At 46.9% G+C, this 27,716-nt stretch overlaps 1 protein-coding gene across 6 annotated transcripts in view; it reads left to right on the top strand.

Moving 5' to 3' along the window:
- DIP2C (disco interacting protein 2 homolog C) overlaps positions 1–27,716 on the top strand; it is an 820,289-nt gene that overhangs the window by 643,108 nt on the left and 149,465 nt on the right. For all 6 annotated transcript variants that reach the window (XM_063921929.1, XM_063921931.1, XM_063921928.1 and 3 more), the window contains 3 exons: positions 11,104–11,184; positions 12,518–12,641; positions 14,915–15,036. In XM_063921929.1, coding sequence (XP_063777999.1) covers positions 11,104–11,184; positions 12,518–12,641; positions 14,915–15,036 — 327 coding nt within the window. The remainder of the gene's footprint in view (positions 1–11,103; positions 11,185–12,517; positions 12,642–14,914; positions 15,037–27,716) is intronic.

Raw genomic sequence — 27,716 nt, 5'->3', positions numbered from 1 at the left:
GGCTACATGGCGACACCTTCCCCAGGTAATCTTCCCATTCCTCCCGGGGGCTCCTCTGGCAGCGATCCTCCCAGCGCTGCATACTCCAGTCTTCAGGCTCTGGACACTACATGGCTCCACTTCCCCAGGTACATATTCCTATTCCTCCAGGGGCTCCTATGGCAGCGATCCTCCCAGCGCTGCATACTCCAGTCTTCAGGCTCTGGACACTACATGGCTCCGCTTCCCCAGGTACATATTCCCATTCCTCCAGGGGCTCTCTCCTGTGCTGTGAGGCTTCTTTTAAGGGTCCTGGTGCTCCTCCACCTCCCCTCTCCTCTATGATGACTGGCTCCCGGGGCCCCAGCAACAGACCACCCCCTGGTCACTCTGCCCTACAACCCAGGGGACCCAATCAGCTGGGGACATGTTTCCCGGACTTTTTATGTTGCTGGGTAAGAGGTGAGAGGACCAGAGAATTGGCGGCAAGATCCCTGTCAGAAAGGCTGACAGGGTCACATAAAGTTCAGCCCTGTCATACTATAGGGCTGCATAGGGACAGTGTGGAGACTTTCAATATTTAAAAAAAAAAAACCAAGGGGTCCCCATTTAAAAAAAAACAAAACACTTCAGGGTATTACAGATATGTATATACATAAGAAAAAAAGATGATGGCAGGGTGGACACCTGCCTTGGTGTCTCCCCCAAAGCCGCCACTGCCCAATCACATCTTTCCTAGTGACAGGGGCGTGCTTTCATATGGGATGAAAGCACGCCCCTGTCAAAGAGGCACTTATACTAGTGCCACTTTCAATGATTTTTTTGAATTGGCTTTTACTGCCCGATGTTTGGCCCGCCCCCCGCATCCGCTCCTTTACTATTGACAGCGGGAGGCTCCGGGAGCGGTGCCTCCAAAACGCTATTTAAACTTTTTAACAATGCTAAAAATGATTAAAATAATATAGAGGCTAAAACAGATACTTATGACACAGAATATGTGTCATAAGTATCTTCTTTGTATTATTTTACTCATGAATGACAGGGGAGGCAACGCCTCCCCTGACTGCACGTCCCTAATTCACACACTGCTCTGCTATGCAGATCAGCTGTAACAGGGCCCCCCCCCGGGTGGGACGGCGGGGCAGTCCCAGAAAAACAATGAGGCGGTATGAAGCATGAACATGTCACAGCAGAGCAAATTCTGATGAGTAAGGGTGTGGGACAAGTGCTATTCCTGGCACTTGTACGTAATTACTTATTTTCTCTAATTGTAAATGGAATTCACAATAATATCATGTGGTCACAAACCTCAGCTTAGCTTAGTGTACTGCTGTGACCTAATGTAGAGCTTTCTACATGGGCAAAGAATCAGACCTGGAGCTCTGAGGCTGTTTTGCAATTGCAGATCTTGTTGTTTTGTCAGTGCTCAGGGTGAGTCATGTGTGGTATAAAGGAAAGAAACAAAGACTGTTTCCAGGCATAGGCTTGCATCGTTACACAAGCACACATTACCGTATCAGTGCTTGTCATTTAGTACAGCTGCACTTAGCAGCGTCCTGTCTTCATAGATTCCATAAAAATGTTTTATATTGTTTCTCTTACGTCCTAGAGGATGCTGGGGACTCCGTAAGGACCATGGGGTATAGATGGGCTCCGCAGGAGATAGGGCACCTAAAAAGAACTTTGACTATGGGTGTGCACCATACTTACCGACTTTTTGGCTGCTCTCTCCGGGAGAGAGCAGCCAGGTCGGTTCGGCAGGGGGGCGGGCTGCAATGTGAGTGAAGAGGGGGGCGGACCGGAGGCGTGGCATAGGCGGGCCGGGGCATGTCGGAGGCGGGCCGGGGGCGTGACTATGGGAATCATCCCGTGTAAGCCCCACCCCCCGCTGTGTAATGCCGCTATTACCGGCATTATACAGCAGGGGGCGTGGCTATGATGACGCGATTCAACAAGAATCGCGTCATCGCCTCCCCGGACCGCCCACTTTACTCGCTAAGTGGGCGGCCGGGCAGGGGGGAACCCCTGTAATCGGGAGACTTGCCTACTCTTCCTGGGGGCCGGGAGGGTCACCCGATTTTCGGGAGCCTCCCGGCCATTCCGAGAGAGTAGGCAAGTCTGGTGTGCACTGGCTCCTCCCTCTATGCCCCTCCTCCAGACCTCCGTTAGATCTTGTGCCCAGAGGAGAATGGGTGCACTGCAGAGAGCTCTCCAGAGCTTTCTGTGGAAAAAGAATTTTGTTAGGTTTTTTATTTTCAGGGAGTCCTGTTGGCAACAGGCTCCCTGCATCGTGGGACTGAGGAGAGAGAAGCAGAGCTGGCTTTTCAAGTTGGGCACGGCTTCTAAAGGCCCGTACACGCTGGTCGATGTATCGGCCGTTCTCTTGAACGGCCGATACATCGCGGGACCGTCGACCAGTGTGTACGGGCGATACGTCTGTGAACTCCGTCGTTCACAGACGTATCGCGTCGGCCGCGCAGCACAGGCGACAGCCAATATATCTAACGATATATTGGCCCGTCGCTGTGTGTGTACGGGGCGGTCGTCCGACCGCCCGTACACATGCTGCGGCGGCCGGCGGTGATTGACAGGTGAACTGGGCGGGCGCGAGCGCCCGCCCAGTTCATGACGTCAGTCCCCCGACGGATCGGGCTGTGTGTATGCACAGCACACTGCCCGATCCGTACATAGATATATCTGCAGATCAATTGATCTGCAGATATATCTAATAGTGTGTACCCACCTTAAGGCTACTGGACACCATTAGCTCCAGAGGGAGTCGGAACACAGGCCTCACCTGGGGTTCGTCCCAGAGCCGCGCCGCCGTCCTCCTTACAGATGCCGAAGATAGAAGCCGGATAGAGAAGGCAGAAGACATCTTAGGCGGCAGAAGACATCAGATCTTCATGAGGTAAGGGCGCGCCATTGCTCCCAGTCACGCACACACAGAGCAGCACTGAAGGGTGCAGGGCGCAGGGGGGGGGGGGGGGGGGGTGCCGGGGTGCCCTGGGCAGCAATAAACCTCACATTTTGGCACAAATACAGTGGCATTAGACTGCGGAGGCAGTAAATCGCTGATCCCCCGCCATTTTATTGAAAAATCACTGGGACCGAAGCCCGCCGTCGGGTGGGCGGGGCTTGATCCTCAGCACTAACCAGCGCCATTTTCTCCACAGAAGCTGCATGAGAACGAAAACGCTGGCTCCCTGGTCTCTCCCCTGCTGAACACAGGCTGGAAAAAAGAGGAGGGGGGCACTTTGGTGACGCAGTGAGTGGGAATTGACATAATATATATAAAAAAGCGCTATCTGGATATATATATTTTCTTCCAGTGTTGTTAAGCGCTGGTGTGTGCTGGCATACTCTTTCTCTGTCTCTCCTTAGGACCTGGTTTGGGTTTTGTCCCCTTATAGGTTAATCCCTGTGTGTGGGGTGTCGGTACGTGTGTGTCGACATGTCTGAGGCGGAAGGCTTCTCCAAGGAGGAGGTGGAGCAAATGAGTGGTGTGTCCCCGTCGGTTGTGCCGACTCCAGATTTGATGGACATGTGGCATACGTTGCATGCAAGTGTGGCATCTTTACATAAAAGGCTTGATAAGGCTGGTTTAGGGGGGACATCAGGCGGTCAATCCTCAGATTGGACCGACTCACAGGGCCCGTCGGGTTCTCAAAAGCGTCCCTTAACACAAGACACTACTACCGACACGGATTCTGATTCCAGTGTCGACTATGACGAAGTAAAATTGCACCCTAGGGTGACTAAAACCATTCAGTGCATGATTGTGGCAATAAGGAATGTGTTGCAGATTGTGGATGAACCCTCGGTCCCCGACACAAGGGTACACATGTTTAAGGAAAAGAAACAGATTATTAATTTTCCCACATCTCATGAATTAAATGAGTTCTTTGGAAAAGCTTGGGAGACTCCGGATAAGAGACCGCAGATCCCCAAAATAATTTTTATGGCATACCCTTTCCCTAAGCAGGACAGGGAGATTTGGGAATCACCCCCCACTGTGGACAAGGCCCTGACGCGCTTGTCCAAGAAAGTGGCGCTACCGTCTCCTGACACAGCGGCCCTTAAGGACCCTGCAGATCGCAGGCAAGGAACTACATTAAAGGGTATTTATTCTCATACGGGTGCTGTGTTAAGACAGACGATTGCGTCGGCATGGGTGTGTAGCGCAATTGCAGCTTGGACAGATGAGCTGACAGATCAATTTGATACTATGGATAAGGATACTATATTCCTAACTCTAGCCCATATAAAAGACGCTGTCTTATTTTCATCTGGGTCGTTTTCCCCACTTCCTACAGACAGGAGTGGATATGGGCCTGAAATTAGGCTCGGTTAAGGTACAGATTTCGGCCCTCTCGATTTTCTTTCAGAAGGAATTGGCTTCTTTTCCAGAAGTCCAGACGTTTGTAAAGGGAGTGCTGCACATCCAGCCCCCTTTTGTGCCTCCAGTGGCACCATGGGACCTGAACGTGGTGTTGCAGTTCCTAAAATCACACTGGGTTGAACCGCTTAACAAGGTTGAGTTGAAATTTCTTACCTGGAATGTGGTCATGTTGTTGGCCTTAGCATCAGCAAGGCGAGTGTCAGAATTGGCGGATCTCTCACACAAGAGCCCCTACTTGATTTTTCATGTGGATCGAGCTGAATTGAGGACACGTCCGCAATTTTTGCCTAAAGTGGTTTCGTCGTTCCATATGAATCAACCTATTGTGGTGTCTGTGGCTACCGGTGACCTGGAGGATTCCAGATCCCTGGACGTAGTCAGGGCCTTAAATATTTATATAGCCAGGACGGCTAGAATTAGGAAAACAGAGGCTCTGTTTGTCCTGTATGCGGCCAATAAGATTGGCGCTCCTGCTTCAAAGCAGACTATTGCTTGCTGGATCTGTAATACGATTCAGCAGGCTCACTCTACGGCTGGATTGCCGTTACCAAGTTCGGTTAGGGCCCATTCCACTAGGAAGGTGGGCTCTTCTTGGGCGGCTGCCCGAGGCGTCTCGGCTTTACAACTTTGCCGAGCTGCGACTTGGTCGGGGTCAAACACTTTTGCTAAATTCTACAAGTTTGATACCCTGGCTGATGAGGACCTAGCGTTTGCTCAGTCGGTGCTGCAGAGTCATACGCACTCTCCCGCCCGATTGGATGCTTTGGTATAAACCCCATGGTCCTTACGGAGTCCCCAGCATCCTCTAGTAGATAAGAGAAAATAAGGTTTTAAACCTACCGGTAAATCTATTTCTCCTAGTCCGTAGAGGATGCTGGGCGCCCGTCCCAGTGCGGAAACTCTGCAAGACTTGTATATAGTTGTTGCTTACATAAGGGTTCTGTTACAGTTGACATCGGTCTTGGACCGTTACTGTTGTTTTTGTTCATACTGTTAACTGGTTATGTATGTTCCAGGTTACATGGTATGATTGGTGTGGGCTGGTATGAATCTTGCCCTTGGATTGCTAAATCCTGCCTTGTATTGTCCATCTCCTCTGGGCACAGTTCTCTAACTGAGGTCTGGAGGAGGGGCATAGAGGGAGGAGCCAGTGCACACCCATAGTCAAAGTTCTTTTTAGGTGCCCTATCTCCTGCGGAGCCCGTCTATACCCCATGGTCCTTACGGAGTCCCCAGCATCCTCTACGGACTAGGAGAAATAGATTTACCGGTAGGTTTAAAATCTTATTTTTTCATCTGTAAATATATACATTGTATTTTTATAGTGGGTCTGATTTAGAGATGTGCTCAGTTGCATATACGCAGCTGCGATTTCGTTCTAAGTGGACTTTTCAAGAATATGCTAATGACTCATCCGCTGCCGCCTTGTGCTCAGAGACGCCCACTGCCAGCGTCTTGCCATCCGTTGCTCATGCATATAAAGAGGTAATGTCACATGCACGCTGGTCAGACCTCTGTGCGCCTCTATTTAGAACCTGTGGTCTCTCCAGCTATGAACACATTTGCAGTGGCTGACTAGGAAATGTATGCAGAATGATCCCGATACACCAGCGTGTTTCTCGCTATCCCCCATTACTCCCCCAAACGCTGACTACCTGTCACTCACTTTGCAAATAAATATTTATTTTTCCCATATCTCTTTTCATTGTGCTCACATACGTATTTTTGGGTCACTGTAACATGCAGCTGGCAGTGTCGGCATGGTTGACGTACTGACATATACATTTTGACTACCTGTGCCCACATAGTAGAGGCCATTTATGTAGTTTAAACAGTGCAATTAGTTTGCAAGGCAAGATTGCTTTGTGTGCAGAGCAGAAGCTTGCACCAGCTGATACGAGGCATTGGGCAGGATAAGGGTTTTCCGTGGTAATTGGAGTCTTAGCAAGAAGCACTTAAGGCCTGATTTTGAGTATAAGACAAAGTGGCCATGTTTGCGTGATGCTGCGGAAGCCTGATTTACTACCTTACGCTAATTCAAATTTACGTAGGGCTAATGTGAAGATCTCCGCCCACTAGTTTTCTGTCCACATCCACAACAGTCCTCATTAATAGCATCATGATGTGCACAAGCTCCTGGCTAGGTAGAAGAGATCTATTGGAAATAGACTTCTCTTCCCCATACGCATGACTAAGAATAGCAAGATGTACAGTACACCCACAAGACAGAGCAGCTCAGTGCGATCATATTGTCACCCCTCAGTTCCCATCCTGAAATGCAAATTTCATAGTAAGACAGATCCGGCAAAACTCCGTTCAGCTCGGAATAGGACGACGATGTGCAAAATGTGTAAATTCACACCTGCACTATGTGCTAGAACTCAGTATTTACGTCCATTTGAATAGACCTGCCCAACTCATACTCACCCAGTAAGTGTAGGTGCCTTTTTCTGCAGAGCAGTACAAATATTCAATTTCAGTTTTTACCAATAAAGGGGTAGATTATCCAGGGAGCGGGCTGTCAAAGCAGCTGATCATCGGAGGGTTTGACTAAGACATTTAAAACGGCATTAAGAATAAATACTAAATCAGGCTTGTTCAGCATTTATTTCTGTTGCTGTTTTAAAACCATTGGTCAAAGACAGTGATGACCTGCGGCTTTGCCAACCTGCTCCTGCTTAGCTGCACTCCTTATTGTGTTGCACATACTAGGAGAGGAGAGATGACTCTCTTTCTGGGGCATGTGTATTAAAACCTAGCTTTATTTAAAATATTCATCAAAGTGCATATACAGTATAGTAATTACAGTGCTGCTCGGTATCTCACATATTCTAACAAATAAGTATAAAGTCTAAATGCTCCGAATCCTGCTGGATGTCAGTACACAACTTTTCACCAAATTTAAAAAAAGGATGGCAAAAATATCTTACGAATAGGAGATTTTTGATCAACAGTGGCATCAAATAATCATGATTGGATGGATCAAAAAGATGTCTCCTAAATTTACTCCAGTGCAGGGGATAGATAGATAGATAGATAGATAGATAGATAGATAGATAGATAGATAGATAGATACTGTAGATCAGGCATGTCAAAATCCCAACTGGGCCGAATAGTCAAGGTCTAAACCTTGTGTTGGCAGCAAGAAAAATACAAAGTCTTATATGCAATTTTGAAAGGTTTATTAGAAAAACCAACAACCAAGTATAATCAAAGAGATGTCAATTATCGAGAAGAAAAAACTTTTAATGGTGTGAGCTGGGAGCTGTGTTATTCCCCCTCACATATCACTGTGTGGTCCCCTCTCCTTTATAATACATATCAGTGTGAGTTAGTAAGACGTGTCACTTCCAGCTGGGGGGGATTGGCCATAGAACCCTCAGGGAAGATCACCGGTGGGCCGACGTATCTGCAAGGCCTGTTTTGTTTGCTGACATGTGGCCCCACCTCACACATGACAGGCAACCCACCACACTCATTACACTGCATTGTCCCTATTCATTCTGTTACTACATCTCTGTAGTACAGTAACTCTGCCATTCAGTGATGCTGCCATGCCTACACAGCATGTTATACCTTTGGTGCTGCCCATGTCGGGACACTTTTAGAAAAAATTTCAGAGCCACTTTTATTTCCCAATCCGCCCATGCTTTCAGCCCCACTCTGTCCCTCCAGTCCAGTCACATGCCCCCTGTTATTGCGTCTTACTTCTTGTGTCCCCTCCAGCCACAAGCCCTTTGTGCCTCCTGTATCTATTCAGCATCCAACCCCTGTACCAGCCCCCCTCCAATTTACCTTCTTTGTTTTCTATCCGGATTCCAGAAAAATCCTCCTGCAGTTAGGGCAGATGGGTACACAGGGCTTTAGTGCTAATAGCGTTGAGCAGAAGGGATACGGCGGGGGCAGAGATCTGCAAAGGCAGCAGCTCCCCCAATGGACATTTCCCCATCTCTATCACTATCTTCTTGTCCATGTGCAGAACGGTGAATGCTGCCCAATCGGAGCCAAGCTCCGATCACGGCAGATGGGCCAACAGTAACTCTTCCAGCGGTGATGGGCCGCATTCCATTATTTAAAAAAAAAAGTGAACTTGGGCCGCAAAAGTATGTGTTGTGGGCCGCAGGCGGCCTGCGGCACGCGAGTTTAACACGTCTGCTGTAGATAGATACTATAGATAGATGGTATATTAGAGATGTTCAGAAACTTATGGTTTAGCAGATATCTCTTAATGATTCTACCTCCTTATTGTGTGTAAGGGCTCACAACTTTTCCACTTTACTGAAGGATTTTAGTCTTGCATCGGCTCTGAGCTAGTTGAGATCTTACATCGTCCTATACGTTTGTTTTCTTGATTTTACGGCTGTTATTTTAAGGTGAACTTTTCCTAGTGTGAAAGATTTAAACACATAAAGCTGCCACATGTTTCAATCCTGACTGCCACTCAGGGCCATACTGTAGGTAGGAGAGTGCGAATACTGCCGTCACCCGGGATGAGGGGCACTGGGGGTGACATGGTCACTGGCCCTGCATCTGGTTATCAGGGTGCCTGGAACCACACCCTGTCGCCAGTAGCGCTGCTTCATTGCTGCTCAGAGCATCTAAACGAGGCTCCAGGCATGCACAATGCTGTGTGTAGAGCTGCCAGAGCATCTGGGCAGGTCTCAAATTGCTCCTGTTGGTGGCCCTGCCCCCTCATGTGACATCACATGGATGGCAGGTGCAGCCGGCGCTGGGTGGCAGTAAGCCCTGCTCCAGCACTGCAGTCACTCATGGTTTGCAGCAATCGGTGGACTTCCCTGCTGTAGGGAATGGCAGATGGTGAGCCAAGTAGGAAAGGGTACGGGGCCATCAGGGGCGGGGAAAGCTACGTTTTCCCTGCGCGAAAGGGAGAGAATAAAAACATCACCGCTTCTCAGCCATCGATTGCGAACAGCCATCTTTGGCAAGCCACTCAACAACTGTTGACGTCTATCCTTCTTGCAAAGCCGTATGTTACCTATTTCAGTGTCATCTGCTCATGCAGGTGTTTTTATGTACCCTGTACTTTTCCTTTGTCTTTAACTATGTCACCGTTTCCTGTTTTGCTTATTCATTTATGTACTCTGTAATTGGGCGCTGCGGATCCCTTGTGCCGCCATATAAATGAATAATAATATCAGATAGGCAGTGTGTGTGTGTGTGTGTGTATGTATGTATGTATGAATGAGGGAGTGTGTGTGTGTGTGTGTGTGTGTGTGTGTGTGTGTGTGTGTGTGCGCGTGTGTGTGTGTGTGTGAATGAGAGTGTAAATGTGTGTATTTGTCTTGCAAATATACTTTTCAGAGCTTTGTGCTGTTACTATACTGTACTGTGTAGCGTTACCCTGCCTGCATTTATGTAACACTTTGTGAATCTAGCTGAAGTTCTCATTTTATTGTCTCTGGACCTTTAGGAGATACTATTGCAGGTTGTTTTACCACAGTTCCGGGTTATTATTGGATACATTATTTACATCTGATACAATTGTTTGATATGTTTAGAATATAAGTAGTTGTCTTTCAAGGGCAATTTCTTCTAATGTAAATGTATTAATGTGGTTACATTCATTTTATATATTTTGATTTTAGAAATACTTTTTTTTTTCTTTTTGCAGTATCTCTTGAATTCTGTCAAGCTTTTACTATTTATAGATATTTGTGCTTGTCGTGTCACTTGTGATATGTAATTAATTTTAGTATAATTTAGATGCACATTAATAACTGGTTTTTGACCACCACAATTTATCTCAATACTGCAGTTTCCAGACAAGACTAATTTAAAAAATATATATACTTTTGTGGAGGCAATCATGAAATTTGGAGACTTGTCACAGTGTTTAAATTTACCCCTTAAAGAGCTGCAACACACAGCGACTGTGAACTGGGGCGTTACTGTTTGGCTTAATATGAACGTGAGGGGATGGGATACTGTAACATATAATATTAACTGGGGGAGGGGTGTTACTGTGTGACATAATATAAACTGGGGGAGTTGGGCTACTGTGTCACATAATATGAACTGGGGGAGGTGGGCTACTGTGTGACAATATGAACTGGGGGAGGTGGGCTACTGTGTGACATAATATGAACTGGGGGAGGGGTGTTACTGTGGCATAATATGAACTGGGGGAGATGGGCTGCTGTGGGATATAATATGAACGGGGGGAGGTGGGCTACTGTGTAATAAAATATGAACTGGAGGAGGTGGGCTACTGTGTGATATAATATGAACTGGTGGGGATTGGGTACTGTGTGACATAATATGAACTGGGGGTGGGAGGCTACTGTGTGACATAATATAAACTGGAGGCATTAGTGAGTGTATACAACTACCTAAGTGGCTATGGGTGGGAGGAAGGACCACCAACTAATGTTGCTGGGCGTGATGTTCTATGTCTGAGTACAGTATAATCATGCCTTGTGTTTAAGATACTGTATATTGATTAGGTTAGCTTAACTATGTCAGCAGAGACTATTTTTCACACAGTGGTAAAGGTTTTAAAAGATGGTGCACAGACATTTGTGAAAAAGGGAGCGTAACCCACAGTGACAATCACTTATTGTACTTGCTGTGGGTTATGGAGGCTTTTCACTGTAACAACAGCCAAATGTCCATGACAATTGTATTGAAAATGTACAAATATGTATTGTTTATAATTTATTTGAATACATAGATTTTTACTACTTTGCATTTCTTTTCCATAGTTTTTATTCTTGTCTGAAGTTCTACAATGGAGAGCTCAAACAACGCCTGATCATGTGCTTTATACGTTATTAAACTCCAGGGTAAGACATCCGCTTATTGTGCTATATTGACTTTTTCTCTGTTTGAGATTACTTCCGATCTGCAAAACCCCACCTAATGCAGCATGTTAAGTCGTTAAAAGAGAAGCAGATTAAATCATATTTTCGTGTAAACACACAAAATGTATATTTTACACTGCTGTTGAATTAATGAGTACAAATTGTGACGTTCCAAAATATGTTAATAGTGATCTTTGATACTGCAGCAGCAATTTTCCTGTATTCCCTAAGTCATTCCTAGCAAATGTATTAGCTTCCTCTCCCTTCTGCAGTATGTTATATTACATTAGAACATGACTGTGTGTAAGACCGCAACCCGATAGAACTGTTTCTGTAGCAGAGCACTTGAGGGCTCGTTCACACCTATCTGTTTTTATGGCGCTTTCACTTGCCAGCAAAGTTATGGAAAGCTAATTAAAAATGAGTCAGTCAGTGGTGCTGTAACTTCCTACCATAACACTGCGCTTAAGATCGTAAAGCGCAGAGAGCCATTGTTGCAGTGAATTAATACACAATACCAATACTATAATGATAAAAGCGTAATAATTGGAAAATGTGTTAAATGCATCACTAAGATGTTTTGAAACCGTATGTTAGTTGGGATCCGGACTATAGTTCTACAATGTCTAGGTCAACAGTCAATAGGTCAACACCATATGGTCGACACTGACAAAAGGTCAACATATGAAAGGTTGACACAGGAAAGGGTCGACAGGTACCAAAGGTCAACATGGCAATGATCGACACATGGGGTTGACATGTTTTGGAGGGGGTTCATTTTTGTGGACTTTTTCCATCCCTGGCTATCCATGTCGCAAATCATAATCGCAAATCATAATCTTTATTAACAAATGGTGGTCTCAGATGGAAAAACTATCCGCAAAAATGAAAAAAAAGAAGTGTATTAACAATTTTTGTGTCGACCATTGTCATTTCTACCTCTTGACGCTGTCGACATTTTGTCCATGTCGACCTTTTCCAGCGTCATCCTTTTTTTTGTATGTAGACCATATTGGGTTGGCCTAATAATTGTAGATCTACAACTCCCGTTAGTTTTTATGATATTTTTTTATTCATTTCAATGCAAATACATGTGAAAGAACCTTGAATAGAAGTATATATGGTAATCCCAGTATATATTAAACTATAAAGAAATCACAAATGCATAAAGATTACTAGATTGACACATCATTGCTGGGCATTGTGTGGAAGGTGTGTTTTGAAACAGCCATGGGTTTGTACATACAGTACTATTGCGCCTCAGAGGTGTCTGTACCTCACTGCTTGCTGTATAATGGCCTATTTCCATCTACAGGGAACAATAGCCAACTCTCTGACATGTAGCCAGCTGCATAAGCGAGCAGAGAAGATAGCGGTGATGCTAATGGAAAGGGGGCACCTACAAGATGGAGATCACGTGGCTCTGGTGTATCCTCCAGGTACAATGTTTGTTTCCGGAAAACGTAATTTTCAATTTTGAGTTTAAAGTTTCTTACTTTTTACCGTTGTCCACCCTCTCATAATGCAACGCCTGCCATCTCCTGCCAGGTACATGCAGAGGGAATGTACCGCCTGCCATCTCCTGCCAGGTACATGCAGAGGGAATGCACCTGTTCCAGTAATACATAAAAAATGCTTATTACCTGTCAGTAATCTGCGCTTTGTCTCACTGCCATCATTTTAATGCGTGTCTAGCTGCATTATAGTAAGGCAGATTTTTCAAAGATGTTTTCTGGTCATGGAATGTTGATTTGAATTTTGGTATTGCAGTAGTATACAGGTTCTCATTCAGCAGCAGTCGCTGCTGCTGCTGCTGCTGGGAAAACGCAGAACGGAAAACATCAACCGTGTGCGCGACCATTTACATAGTGATTGCATCCAGTAAGGATGCGATCGCTATGTGATTAACATCGGCGGTCGTCTAGGGCGTTGATGCAGCGTTTTGGGGAGTGGTCCGTACAACGGAGGCGTGCCTGGCCGTTTTTGGGTCCCCACTGCGACCCGAAAAATGGGGCCAGTCTGCCTGCATACGCAGTCTAGCTGGGTGTCAATTGTAATTCTTGTCTGAGCAATGCAATCGCAATTGTTTTGTGATCGCAGTTCTGCCCGCTGATTAGCATGCTGGGCGATCCCCTGCATGTGATTTAATCTGTAGCAGATTCTGCTTTTTAGCAAAACCTGCAACTAATACTGAATAGGATCCACAGTGAGGAGATCATTATTATTTCTTATAATACACCTGTTTTTACATGTTTTATTATATGGTTTATTTCTTTTGTTTTGATAAAAAAAGAAATGTAAAAAACATCCTCACAAAAGCATATCTAATACCACCAAGTAACATCTGTATGGCGGTGTCAGTCCTCCAACTTCATCTCCTAAGAGCATACAACAAATAATTAAATGAATAGCATTAATAGTTGGTGAAAGTAGGTAGAATATTAATATATAGAATTACACCAATGACTAATATCCTAAACATAGTAAAATCAATAAATTTATTTTAATTCCATGTAATTATTACATGTTTTAAATGCAATTGGAAAAATAAAATTAGCACCAGGAGAGTGACTGATGAGATTACATTTGGTACTAAAAGTCTGTCAATGGTACTTTTGACTAATGTTTACTAGAGTGGTGTTGTGTGTTGTGGAAATGTACCAGCAGTAATACTTTTTCTTTTTTAAATAATACTATATATTAATCTATATACATACTTCCCAACAATCTACAATCTTGATTTGGTACTGCTGCACGATTGCAAAGCACTTTCCCGAAAAGGGTGCATGGCTTTGATGAAAGAGGGCGTGGCTTAGCTGGAATACTGCTATCACGAGCCATGCCTCCCACTTTCGTCACTGTGGGGCTGGCCATGACCCCAGCCTCTCTGCCTCCAGTGAATAGGATACTTTGGCCCGTGGGTGCGACAGCGGGACAGTCCCAAAAAAAAACGGACTGTCCCACAAAAATCAGGACAGTTGGGAGGTGTGTATATATGTTAGCAGCTATTATCACCGTTCCTTTCTTTTAAACTTTCTTTATAACCCTATTTGTGTAACCATGCCATCCCATTCAGCAGGTCATGCATCTTTTTTCCATGGGAAAGTGGGACAGTACTGTGAGAACCTTTAATTGTGGGTTGTATTGCTTAAAGCAGGCATTTCCAACCAAGGCACACCAACAGTGCAGGTTTTAGTGATATCCAGGCTTCAGCACAGATGGTTAAATCAAAATAACTGAGGTACTAATTAAGTCACCTGTGTTCAAGCAGGGATATCACTAAAACCAGGACTGTTAGTGTGCCTTGAGGACCGTGGTTGGGAAACACTGGCTTAAAGGATAGAATCTAAGCAAATACACAGTGCAGTATATATATATATATATATATATATATATATATATATATATATATATATATATATATTCCTTTTGGCTAGAGGCCACAACTGTACATGTGAACATACACCTTTACATTATTTTATGTAGCTGATCTTTAAATAGTTTTATCATGCTGAAATACCTTGGTGAGAATTTTGCTTTATGTACGTATCTTAATGTTAATGGTTAATTTCATTCTGCACATACTATTGTGTGACTTACAGTATAAGGTTCTTTGGTCAGCCAGAGCGCAGGGTGACTTCTGAGGCTGATCTGTGGTGACAAGAACTCACATGATAAAACGCTGATGACCTTTTCTGATTCTTTCATGCAGGTATAGATCTGATTGCAGCATTTTATGGCTGTCTGTATGCAGGCTGTGTGCCAATAACGGTGCGACCTCCACACCCTCAGAACATTGCAACAACGCTGCCAACGGTGAAAATGATAGTAGAGGTAAGTGCGAGACAATTAAGCTGAAAAATCAGGGGTTCCCAGAGTGTTTCTGCCCCCCTTGGTTTCATCAATATATTCCTAGCATCTCCCTCCGACCCATTGAGGAAGATCATAAGACAAAACGGGATCCGGTCAGGATCCTGGCAGTCGAAATACCAATACCAAAATCCTGACACTGATCGGAATGCCAGCGGAACGGGATCACAATCCCGGCACCAGCATCCCGACAGTCAGGATCCCGAACAAGTGACTGATGGACTGCCGAAAAGGTAAGCCTCGGGGATGGGGGTGGGGGGGGGGTTTAACATCCTTATTTGCTGGCATACGAACGCCACCATTTCAACCTGACAAAACAGTACCAATTAACATTACTCTAAATACAATACACAGTTAAACCCATGCCCCCAAGGAGGCAGTATTGCCGACTTTGGGAGGCACTGTTTTAAAGTGTACCTGCACTACAGACCATTGTCCATTCACTTGGAGTCAGTGGCCTAACTGAGGATTTGCCATACATTTCTTTCTGTTTTGATGTGTTCCATATGTATGTACAGTAGTGCAGTGGTAAGCAATCTGTAGCGCTGCAGCTGCTGAGAAACTACAAATTCCATTATGCCAATGGTATGCTGGGACTTGTAGTGAAACCACTTGTAGTGCCATCATTACTACAAATGAAATGTGTCATTTATATTTCTCTGACGTCCTAGTGGATGCTGGGAACTCCGTAAGGACCATGGGGAATAGCGGGCTCCGAAGGAGGCTGGGCACTCTAGAAAGATTTATGACTACCTGGTGTGCACTGGCTCCTCCCACTATGACCCTCCTCCAAGCCTCAGTTAGATCTTGTGCCCGGCCGAGGTTGGATGCACACTAGGGGCTCTCCTGAGCCCTTAGAAAGAAAGTATAGATTTAGGTTTTTTATTTTCAGTGAGACCTGCTGGCAACAGGCTCACTGCAGCGAGGGACTAAGGGGAGAAGAAGCGAACTCGCCTGCTTGCAGCCGGATTGGGCTTCTTAGGCTACTGGACACCATTAGCTCCAGAGGGATCGACCGCAGGCCCAGTCCTTGGTGTTCGGTCCCGGAGCCGCGCCGCCGTCCCCCTTACAGAGCCAGAAGCAAGAAGAGGTCCGGAAAAACGGCGGCAGAAGACATCAGTCTTCACCAAGGTAGCGCACAGCACTGCAGCTGTGCGCCATTGCTCCTCACACACACTTCATACTCCGGTCACTGAGGGTGCAGGGCGCTGGGGGGGGGCGCCCTGAGAAGCAATAAAAACACCTTGGCTGGCAAAAACTCCACAATATATAGTCCCAGAGGCTATATATGTGGAAAATACCCCTGCCAGAATATGGAAAAAAGCGGGAGAATAGGCAGCGGAAAAGGGGCGGAGCTATCTCCTGCAGCACACTGGCGCCATTTCTCCTTCACAGATCCGCTGGAAGGAAGCTCCCTGGCTCTCCCCTGTAGTTTTCAGGCTCAAAGGGTAAAAAAGAGAGGGGGGGCACTAAATTTAGGCGCAATATTGTATATACAAGCAGCTATGGGGGAAAATTCACTCAGTTATAGTGTTAATCCCCTCATTATATAGCGCTCTGGTGTGTGCTGGCATACTCTCTCTCTGTCTCCCCAAAGGGCTTTGTGGGTCCTGTCCTCAGTCAGAGCATTCCCTGTGTGTGTGCGGTGTGTCGGTACAGCTGTGTCGACATGTTTGAGGAGGAGGCTTATATAGTGACGGAGCAGATGCCGATAAATGTGATGTCGCCCCCTGTGGGGCCGACACCAGAGTGGATGGTTAGGTAAAAGGTATTAACTGACAGTGTCAACTCCTTACATAAAAGGGTGGATGACGTAACAGCTGTGGGACAGCCGGCTTCTCAGCCCGTGTCTGCCCAGGCGTCTCAAAGGCCATCAGGGGCTCAAAAACGCCCGCTCATTCAGATGGCAGACACAGATGTCGACACGGAGTCTGACTCCAGTGTCGACAAGGTTGAGACATATACACAATCCACTAGGAACATCCGTGACTTGATCCCGGCAATAAAAATAATGTGTTACACATTTCTGACATTAACCTCTAAAAATGGGGTTTTTATGTTTGGGGAGAAAAAGCAGGCAGTGTTTTGTTCCCCCATCAGATGAATGAATGAAGTGTGTGAAAAGCGTGGGTTCCCCCTGATAAGAAACTGGTAATTTCTAAAAAGTTACTGATGGCGTACCTTTTTCCCGCCAGAGGATAAGTTACGCTGGGAGATATCCCCTAGGGTGGATAAGGCGCTCACACGGTTGTCAAAATAGGTGGCACTGCCGTTTTAGGAACGGCCACTTTGAAGGTACCTGTTGATAAAAAGCAGGAGGCTATCCTGAAGTCTGTATTTACACACTCAGGTACTAGACTGAAACCTGCAGAGCGTGCTGCTGCAGCGTGGTCGGTGACCCTGTCAAACATACTAGTTTGCTAACATGAGAACATATTAAAGACGTTGTCTTATATATGAGGGATGCACAGAGGGATATTTTGCCGGCTGGCATCCAAAATGAATGTAATGTCCATTTTGTCAGGAGGGTATTAGAGACCTGTCCCTGGACAGGTGATGCTGACCTTAAAAGGCGCATAGAGATTCTGCCTTATAAGGGTGAGGAATTATTTGGGGATGGTCTCTGGAACCTCGTATCCGCAGCAACAGCTGGGAAGATCTATTTTTTCCTCAGTTTTCCTCACAGACTAAGAAAGCACTGTATTATCAGGTACAGTCCTTTCGGCTTCAGAAAAGCAAGCGGGTCAAAGGCGCTTCCTTTCTGTACAAAGACAAGGGAAGAGGGAAAAAGCTGCACCAGTCAGCCTGTTCCCAGAATCATAATTCTTCTCTCGCTTCCTCTGAGTCCACAGCATGACGCGGGGGCTCCACAGGTGTAGCCAGGTACGGTGGGGGGCCGTCTCAAAAGTTTCAGCGATCAGTGGGCTCGCTCACAGGTGGATCCCTGTTTCATTCAAGTAGTATTTCAGGGGTACAAGCTGGAATTCGAGATGTCTTCCCCCCGCCGTTTCCTTAGATATGCCTTGCCGACAACTCCCTCAGGCAGGGAGGCTGTGCTAGAGGCAATTAATAAGCTGTATTCCCAGCAGGTAATACTTAAGGTGCCCCTACTTCAACAAGGACGGGGTTACTATTCCACACGGTTGGGGTACAGAAACCGCATGGTTCGGTGTGACCCTTCTTTATATTTAAAATCCTTGAACACATGCATAAAAAATTCAAGTTCAAGATGGAATCGCTCAGGGCGGTTATTGCAAGCCTGGACGAGGGGGATTACATGGTATCCCGGGACATCAACGATGCTTACCTGCATGTCCCTATTTACTATCCTCGTCAGGAGTACCTCAGATTTGTGGTACGGGATTACCATTACCAAGTCCAGACTCTGCCGTTTGGACTGTACATGGCACCGAGGGTGTTACCAAGGTAATGGCCGGAATGATGATACTCCTTCGAAAAAGGGGAGTTTTAATTATCCCATACTTGGACAATCTCCTTATAAGGGCGAGGTCCAAGGAGCAGTTGCTAGTCGGGGTAGCACTATTTTGGAAAGTGCTACAACAGCACGGTTGGATTCTAAACAGTCCAGAGTCACAGCTGGTTCCTACGACACGTCTCCTGTTCCTGGGGATGGTTCTGGACACAGACCAGAAATAAGTGTTTCTCCCGGTGGAGAAAGCCAAGGAGCTGTCATCTCTAGTCAGAGACCTCCTGAAGCCAAAACAGTTATCGGTGCATCATTGCACGCGAGTCCTGGGAAAAATGTTAGCTTCCTACGAAGCAATCCCATTCGGCAGGTTCCATGCAAGAACTTTTCAGGGGGACCTGTTAGACAAGTGGTCCGGGTCGCATCTTCAGATGCATTAGGCTGATAACCCTGTCTCCAAGGACCAGGGTATTTCTACTGTAGTGGCTGCAGAGTGCCCATCTTCAAGAGGGCCGCAGGTTCGAGATACAGGACTAGGTCCTAGTGACCATGGATGCCAGCCTTTGAGGCTGGGGGGCAGTCACACAGGGAAGAAACTTCCAGGGACTTTGGTCAAGTCAGGTGACTTCCCTACATAAAATTCTGGAACAGAGGGCCATTTACAATGCCCTGAGTCAGGCAAGGCCTCTGCTTCAAAACCAGCCGGTCCTGATCCAATCAGGCAACATCACGGCAGTCGCCCATGTAAACCAATAGGGCGGCACAAGAAGCAGGATGGCGATGGCAGAAGCCACAAGGATTCTCCGATGGGCGGAAAATCATGTGTTAGCACTGTCAGCAGTGTTCATTCCCAGAGTGGACAACTGGGAAGCAGATCTTCTCAGCAGACACGACTTCCACCCGAGAGTGTGGGGACTTCATCCAGAAGTCTTCCAAAGAATTGTACACCATTGGGAAAGGCCACAGGTGGACATGAAGGCGTCCCGCCTCAACAAAAAGCTATAAAAGATATTGCGCCAGGTCAAGGGACCTTCAGGCGATAGCTGTGGACGCTCTGGTAACACCGTGGGTGTACCAGTCGTTTTATGTGTTCCCCCCTCTGCCTCTCATACCAAAGGTACTGAGAACAATAAGAAGGCGAGGAGTAAGAACGATACTCGTGGTTCCGGATTGGCCAAGAAGAGCCTGGTACCCAGAACTTCAAGAAAATGTATCAGAGGACCCATGGCCTCTGCCGCTCAGACAGGACCTGCTGCAGCAGGGGCCCTGTCTGTTCCAAGACTTACCGCGGCTACGGTTTGATGGCATGGCGGTTGAACGCCGGATCCTAAAGGAAAAGGGCATTTCCGGAGGAAGTCATTCCTACGCTGATTCAAGCCAGGAAAGATGTAACTGCAAAACATTATCACCGCATATGGCGGAAATATGTTGCTTGGTGTGAGGCCAAAAAAGGCCCCAACAGAGGAATTTCAACTAGGTCGATTTCTGCATTTCCTACAAGCAGGAGTGTCTATGGGCCTAAAATTAGGCTCCATTAAGATCCAGATCTCGGCTCTGTCGATTTTCTTCCAGAAAGCATTAGCTTCAGTACCTGAAGTTTAGACATTGTAAAAGGAGTGCTGCATATTCAGCCCCCGGTTGTGCCTCCAGTGGCACCTTGGGATCTCAACGAGGTGTTGAGTTTCTTAAAATTTGAACCACTAAAAACCGTGGATCTAAAATATCTCACGTTGAAAGTGGTCATGTTATTGGCCTTGGTTTCGGCCAGGCGTGTATCAGAATTGGCGGCTTTGTCATATAAAAGTCCTTATCTGATTTTCCATATGGATAGGGCAGAATTGAGGACTCGTCCCCAGTTTCTCCCTAAGGTGGTATCAGCTTTTCACTTGAACCAACCTATTGTGGTGCCTGCGGCTACTAGGGACTTGGAGGATTCCAAGTTACTGGACGTAGTCAGGGCCTTGAAAAATTATGTTTCCAGGACGGCTAGAGTCAGAAAAATTGACTCGCTGTTTATCCTGTATGCACCCAACAGGCTGGGTGCTCCTGCTTCTAAGCAGACTATCGCTCGCTGGATCTGTGACACGATTCAGCAGGCGCATTCTGCGGCTGGACTGCCGCATCTTAAATCAGTGAAAGCCCATTCCACAGGGAAGGTGGGCTCATCTTGGGCGGCTGCCCGAGGGGTCTCGGCTTTACAACTTTGCCGAGCTGTTACTTGGTCAGGGGCAAACACGTTTGCAAATTTCTACAAAATTGATACCCTGGCTGAGGAGGACCTGGAGTTCTCTCATTCGGTGCTGCAGAGTCACCCGCACTCTCCCGCCCGTTTGGGAGCTTTGGTATAATCCCCATGGTCCTTACGGAGTTCCCAGCATCCACTAGGACGTCAGAGAAAATAAGATTTTACTCACCGGTAAATCTATTTCTCGTAGTCCGTAGTGGATGCTGGGCGCCCATCCCAAGTGCGGATTGTCTGCAATACTTGTATATAGTTATTGCCTAACTAAAGGGTTATTGTTGAGCCATCTGTTGAGAGGCTCAGTTATATTCATACTGTTAACTGGGTATAGTATCACGAGTTATACGGTGTGATTGGTGTGGCTGGTATGAGTCTTACCCGGGATTCAAAATCCTTCCTTATTATGTCAGCTCGTCCGGGCACAGTGTCCTAACTGAGGCTTGGAGGAGGGTCATAGTGGGAGGAGCCAGTGCACACCAGGTAGTCATAAATCTTTCTAGAGTGCCCAGCCTCCTTCGGAGCCCGCTATTCCCCATGGTCCTTATGGAGTTCCCAGCATCCACTACGGACTACGAGAAATAGATTTACCGGTGAGTAAAATCTTATTTAAATCTTAAACCAATATAACATCTTTAAGTTTTTTAATTTTAGCAAATGTAGATTTCTGCAGCAGGTTACATTGGTTTCCACAGGGAAACATTGGGGTGTAGAGTCGATCTTGATCCAGAGGCACAAACAGGCTAAAGCTTTAGGCTGTCCCAGGTTGCATTGGGTCCTCCTCTATAACCCCGCCTCCAGGCGATGTGAACTTCGTTTCAGTTGGTGTCTGCAGCAGCAGGTCACCTAACAGCAGGGCTGCACTGGGCAGCCCTGAAAAGCTTTTTCTGACAGAAAATTTCTTCAAAACTGGGCTTTCAGCGCTCTATGTCATGGTGACACTTCAGCGCTGCAGCTCCATCACCTCCCAAGCAGCGTTGCATACTCCCGCTGGCTCAGTTCCCGGGTATTTGCGGCGGAGACGCTCCGACTTAGGCACGCAGTCGCCGATGTTCTTCTGGTCCGCGTGGCTGCTACAGGGGGGAGGTAGGAGGGTCCCCCAGGTGGGACCCGCCATTAAATCACGTTCCGTCCGTGACCTAGGGAGATAGGTCGCGGCGCTGGCGTGGACACTGTCACCGAGCAGGGACCCCACTAGACCACCGGGGCGTTTGTCCCCTACGCTTCTGAAGAAGGATATACTATCCGCAAGCGCTTAAGCTGGGGACCTTTTATGCTGGACTGACTGGGGACTCGGAGAACGGATCTAACAGCGTGGGGACACCTTGAGTAAACCGGGACTTGTGGTGACTATAGTCCCATGCTGCTGGCGGCTGTTTCCTGCTTTTCCTGATGTCCATGCAATATCTCTTTGTTTTATGCTGTTACCTATTCTGTGTTTGTGAGTGCTTTTATTTAAAATATTTTTTATCCATACACAGACAGTATTGCACTATTTTCCATCTCTCTTTTCAAGTGCCTGTTGGGAGTTTATGCTTTGTGCATATTTACGAAGTTGAATCATCTTGATGCAAAGATTATGATTTCTACATGCAAATATAACATTCATGCTATGTGAGTGAGACCAGGAAGCAATAAAGATATATCAATTGATTAAATTGGATTACACTATGTGCTGTGTTCTTTTACTATCTTTTTAGTATCCATTTTATGGAAGGTGCACTGTGATTCACTTGCAGTTTTCCCTACTGTGGGAATTTTTATTGTGTAAGCATATTTTAATACGTATCTCTAGAAGTGAAAAGTGGCGCCATCTTGCCTCACGTTTTCTTTCTCGGTATATATATGTGTGTGTCTGGAGCCGGCACTCCTCCTCTGTCAGAACTGCGTTGCGTCGGTGCCTTCCAATTACCACCCTCCGGGCCGGAGATGGTACAGATATGTCGAACATGCGGCGTCACTCAGACGACTGAAATAAGGTACTCGTACACTCCCGTGATTGGTCAACGTTTCAGAGTTTTTTACTTTAATTCTTTCGTCAGGATGACCCATCACGGGAGTGTACGAGTACCTTATTTCAGTCGTCTGAGTGCCGTCGCATGTTCGATATACATATTTATATATATATATATATATATATATATATAGATGAGTAGCTGTGTGGCAAACAGCGGCACTCAGAGACTGACAAAGCCAAATGAAAGTAAAGTGCTGGTGCTATTTTTTCCATAAAACAGGCTAAGTATTCCAACGTTTCGGGGCGCGCAAGCCCCTTTGTCAAGGTGAGCCAAATACAGAGACTCTGTATTTGGCTCACCTTGACAAAGGGGCTTGCGTGCCCCGAAACGTTGGAATACTTAGCCTGTTTTATGGAATAAATAGCACCAGCACTTTACTTTCATTTGGCTTTGTCAGTCTCTGAGTGCCGCTGTTTGCCACACAGCTACTCATCTGCATGAATTTTTCCAGAAGGCACCGGAGCAATTCATTCCACATCCAGGAGAGTGCCGATCCGATACCAGTTGCTATATATATATATATATATATATATACACATACATACATATGGGACCATCTGTGCCATTACATCCACAAATTGTCCCTATGGGTAACCCGCCGTGGGCGGATAATTTATCTAATCAGCTGCAGCAATTAAATCAGTCTTTAGTTAGACATAAGTCTACTCCAGGTCACTCCCGTGTCTCTGGGTCATCTAAGCAGGCAGCTTCCTCCTCATAATCCACAAACCTCTCTGAGGCTTCATCTGAAAAGGAGGGGGAGCATACAGTCCTGTCAGACACTGAATCTCGTGTTTCTGATGAGGATTCTCTATTGCAGATTGATGTCCCTGCCCCAGTGGTTGCTATTATACATATCCTACAAATCTCTGATGAGGCAGATTCAACTACTGTGGGTAAGAAAACTGATATATTTAAACGGCAGAAGGTGGTTAAAAATCTATTGCCCCATTCTGACCATTTGGTGGACATCAGGCAGGAACCCGGTCTACTCCAGGGAAGAAATTACCTCTGTCTAAACGGGCCTTAGCTCGCTATCCTCTCCCTGCAGAGTTGTGTAACAAGTGGAAAAATTCACCGCCGGTGGATTCTCATGTCACACACCCAGTGGTGTCGTCCACTCTGCCTGCCACCACTGTCACTTCAGTGAAAGAACCGACAGATAAGCGCATGGAGGGATGCCTGAAATCTATTTACTCCCTTACAGGAGCTGTACATAGATCCACTATTGGGCCTCCTGGGCTGCAAAAGGTATTGAGGCATGGGTTCAGGCATTGGAGAAAGATCTGCCCGAGGATATATCTGACAATACCTGTCCCACATTACCACCGCCACCTATCACATTCGGAGGCGTCCACTGAGGTGGATGTGTTGGCAGCCAAGGCGTCGATGTACGTCTGTCCTGGCTCGACGTATTCTGTGGTCGAAGTCATGGAAGGTGGACCTAGACTCCAAAAAGACCTTGGAGGTGCTCCCCTTTAAGGGAGAAATTTTGTTTGGGGAAGACCTAAATAAAATTGAGTCTGGATTAGCGGCTGCTAAGACTGCCTTTCTCCCAAATACTAATCCTTCTGCACAGAAGGCAAAAGATACCACTTTTCATTCCTTTCGGCCTCAAGGGAAAGCAAAAGGTCAGACATACCCAAGACAATCTCTTGCTCCCAAAACCACCAAGCCCAAGGCAAAACAGCCCTGGGCGGGGCCCGTAAGCCTGCTTCTAAACAAGACAAGCCTGCCGCATGATGGGGCAGGCCTCCCCCAGGTGGGGGGGCCGTCTTCTAGAGTTCGTCCAGGTCTGCTTAAAGACCACTTCAGACACATGGGTGCTGGAAGTTGTCTCTCACTGGTATGCAGTCTCTTTCAAGAGACGTCCCCCTCGCCAGTTTTGCACCACGGTTATCCCTTTGGATCTGTTGAAGGCGCAAGCTCTGCAAGCGGTTGTCAATTCCCTCCTGAGTACAGGAGTGGTTGTGCCGGTACCTCAGTCCCAGAGAGGCAGAGGATTACTCAACCCTGTTTCTAGTCTCAAAACCCAATGGGTCGTTCCAGCCTATACTCAACCTCAAATCTCTGAACAAGTTTGCAAGAGTGTCCAAGTTTCGCATGGAAACGTTGCGTTCAATTGTGCTGGCTATGGAACCCGGAGACTACATTGTATCCCTGGATATACAGGATCCATACCTGCATATACCTATTGCCATGCTGCATTAGCAGTTTCTGTGGTTTGCTATTGGCAACCTCCACTAATAATTCCAGGCCATTTGGACTGGCCACAGCTCCTCGGATCTTCACCAAAGTCATAGCCGTGATGACGGACCATCTCGCTGTCAGGGAGTCAAAATCCTGCCGCATCTGGACGACCTGCTGATTCTGGCAAATTCCCACGATGTCCTCCTCAGTCATCTGCAACTGACTGTAACATTCCTGCAAACCCACGGGAGGCATATCAATTGGAAGAAGTCCTTGCTGGTCCCATGGTGCACCTGGGGGCACTCTCGGACACACACAGTCAAGACTGTTCCTGTCTTCAGACAAAGTCCTGAAGCTTCAGGACAGGATAAGGCACTTCCTTCATCACCCCAGAGTATCGTTACACTCGGCGATGCAAGTACTTGGCCTGATGTTGTTGGCCTTCGACATGGTAGAGTATGCTCAATTTCATTCCCGCCCTCTACAATGGTTGATACTTTCCAAGTGGGACGGCCTACCTCATCGGATCAGATCTCACATAATCTTGTTAACTCCGGAGGTTCGTCTGTCGCTGACCTGGTGGTTACAGGACCTGCAATTAAGCAGGGGTTTGTCCCTTCTGGATCCCCGACTGGGTCCTGCTGACGACGGATGCCAGTCTGAGTGGATGGGGTGCAGTGTTGGAGCAATACTCTTTTCAGTGTCGGTGGACCAAAGAGGGATCACTTCTTCCAATCAACATTCTGGAGCTGAGAAGAGTGTTCAATGCGCCCTGCCTCTGGTACAGAACAGGCCTGTTCAAGTACGGTTAGACAACGCCACCACGGTGGCATACATAAACCATCAAGACGGCACTTGAAGCCGCATGGCAATGATTGAAGTGTCAAAAATTCTTTGTTGGGCGGAGCGCCATCTGCCAGCAATATCGGCAGTGTTCATTCCAGGCGTCCTGAACTGGAAAGCAGACTTCCTCAGTCGTTAGGACGTGCATGCCGGAGAGTGGAGTCTTCACCCAGAAGTCTTCCAACTCCTAGTGGACAGGTGGGGCCTACCAGATGTAGACCTGATGGCGTCTCAACACAATTACAAGGTTCCAGTCTTCGAATCACGGACCAGGGATCCTCAGGTGGCGTTCGTGGACGTTCTGGCAATTCCATAGAACTTTCGGCTGCCCTACGTGTTCCCTCCAGTGTCACTCCTGCCCAGGGTCCTATGGAAGTTGAAACAAGAAGGAGGAATGCTGATTCTGGTTGCTCCAGCATGGCCCAGACGGCATTGGTTCTCAGGCCTGCAGGGTCTGTCGACATGGCATCCCCTTCTACTTCCTCAACGACCAGACCTCCTCGTACATGGCCCTTGTCTCTACCCAGACTTGGCCAGACTGGTTTTGACGGCGTTGCTCTTGAAGCATCACTCCTGAGGGCCAAAGTATTTTCCTGAGGGCGGTTATTCAAACTATGTTGAAGGCCCATAAACCGGCCTCTGCTCGGATATATTACAGAGTCTGGAATTTTTATTTCACCTGGTATGCTGATAAGAATTATGGTGCATACAGATTCAGAACTTTCATAATTCTGGCTTATCTGCAAAGAGGCCTGGACTTAGGCCTACATCTGGCCTCCCTCAAGGTTCACATATCTGCCTTGTCAGTTTGGTTTCAAAGAAAAATTGCATCTATACAGTACCTGATGTTTATACCTTCACTCAGGGTGTTCTTAGGATTCAGCCTCCCTATGTCCCTCCTGAGGCTCCATGGGATCTGTCTGTCGTGCTGAACGCCCTGCAAGAGTCTCCTTTCGAACCTCTTGAATCGGTGGACCTTAAATGGCTTACAGACAAGGTCTTGTTCTTGCTGGCTATGGTCTCTGCAAGACGGGTGTCGGACTTAGGCGCTCTGTCTTGTCGTCCACCTTTCCTGATATTTAACCTACGAACTCGCCCAGGATATTTGCCGAAGGTGGCGTCATCTTTTCACCTTACTCAAGAGATTGTAGTTCCGGCCTTTATCTCTTCAGACTTGTCTTCCAAAGAGAGGTCTTTGGATGTGGTAAGGGCTCACCATATATATGTGGAGAGGGCTGCCTCTATCAGGAGGTCAAATACCTTTTTGTCCTGTTTGGTTTCCACAAACGTGGCTGGCCTGCAAATATGAAAACCTTGGCCAGATGGATTAGAATGGTGATTGCACAAGCTTATGCGCAGGCTAGACTCCCAGCTCCTGCTGCTATTAAAGCCCATTCTACTCAGTCAGTTGGACCTTCGTGGGCGTCCAGCGGTGGCGTATCCGCAGAACAATTGTGCAAGGCGGCTACGTGGTCCTCAGTGAACATGTTTATTAGGTTCTATGCCTTTAATACTTCCGCCTCCCAGGATGCTTCCTTTGGACGCTGAGTTCTCATACCCGCTAAGGTGCGTCCCCTCCCTTGAGGAACTACTTTAGGACATCCCCGATGTTTCCCGATGGAAACCAATGTAACCTGCTGCAGAAAAGGAGTGTTATGGTAGACTTTCCATGGTTAACACTCTTTTTGCGAGGTACATTGGGTTCCACAGGGTGCCCACCCTGACGCACTTAGCTTCTATGGGTTTGAATGGCATTAGCTGCTTGTGCCTTCTCCTGTCATGAGAATGTGGTTCAATGTGACTAACATCTGCCTTCTCTCTTACCTGCTCCTGCATTGGACTGGTTAACGAAACTGAGCTCTCATTGCCTGGAGGCGGGGTTATAGAGCAGGCCCCAATGCATCCTGGGAGAGCCTAAAGCTTTAGC

Source organism: Pseudophryne corroboree, chromosome 5, assembly GCF_028390025.1.
Source record: "Pseudophryne corroboree isolate aPseCor3 chromosome 5, aPseCor3.hap2, whole genome shotgun sequence".
NCBI lineage: Eukaryota > Metazoa > Chordata > Amphibia > Anura > Myobatrachidae > Pseudophryne > Pseudophryne corroboree.
Note: the sequence above shows the minus strand (reverse complement) of the source record. Positions and strands in the feature narration are given on the sequence as shown.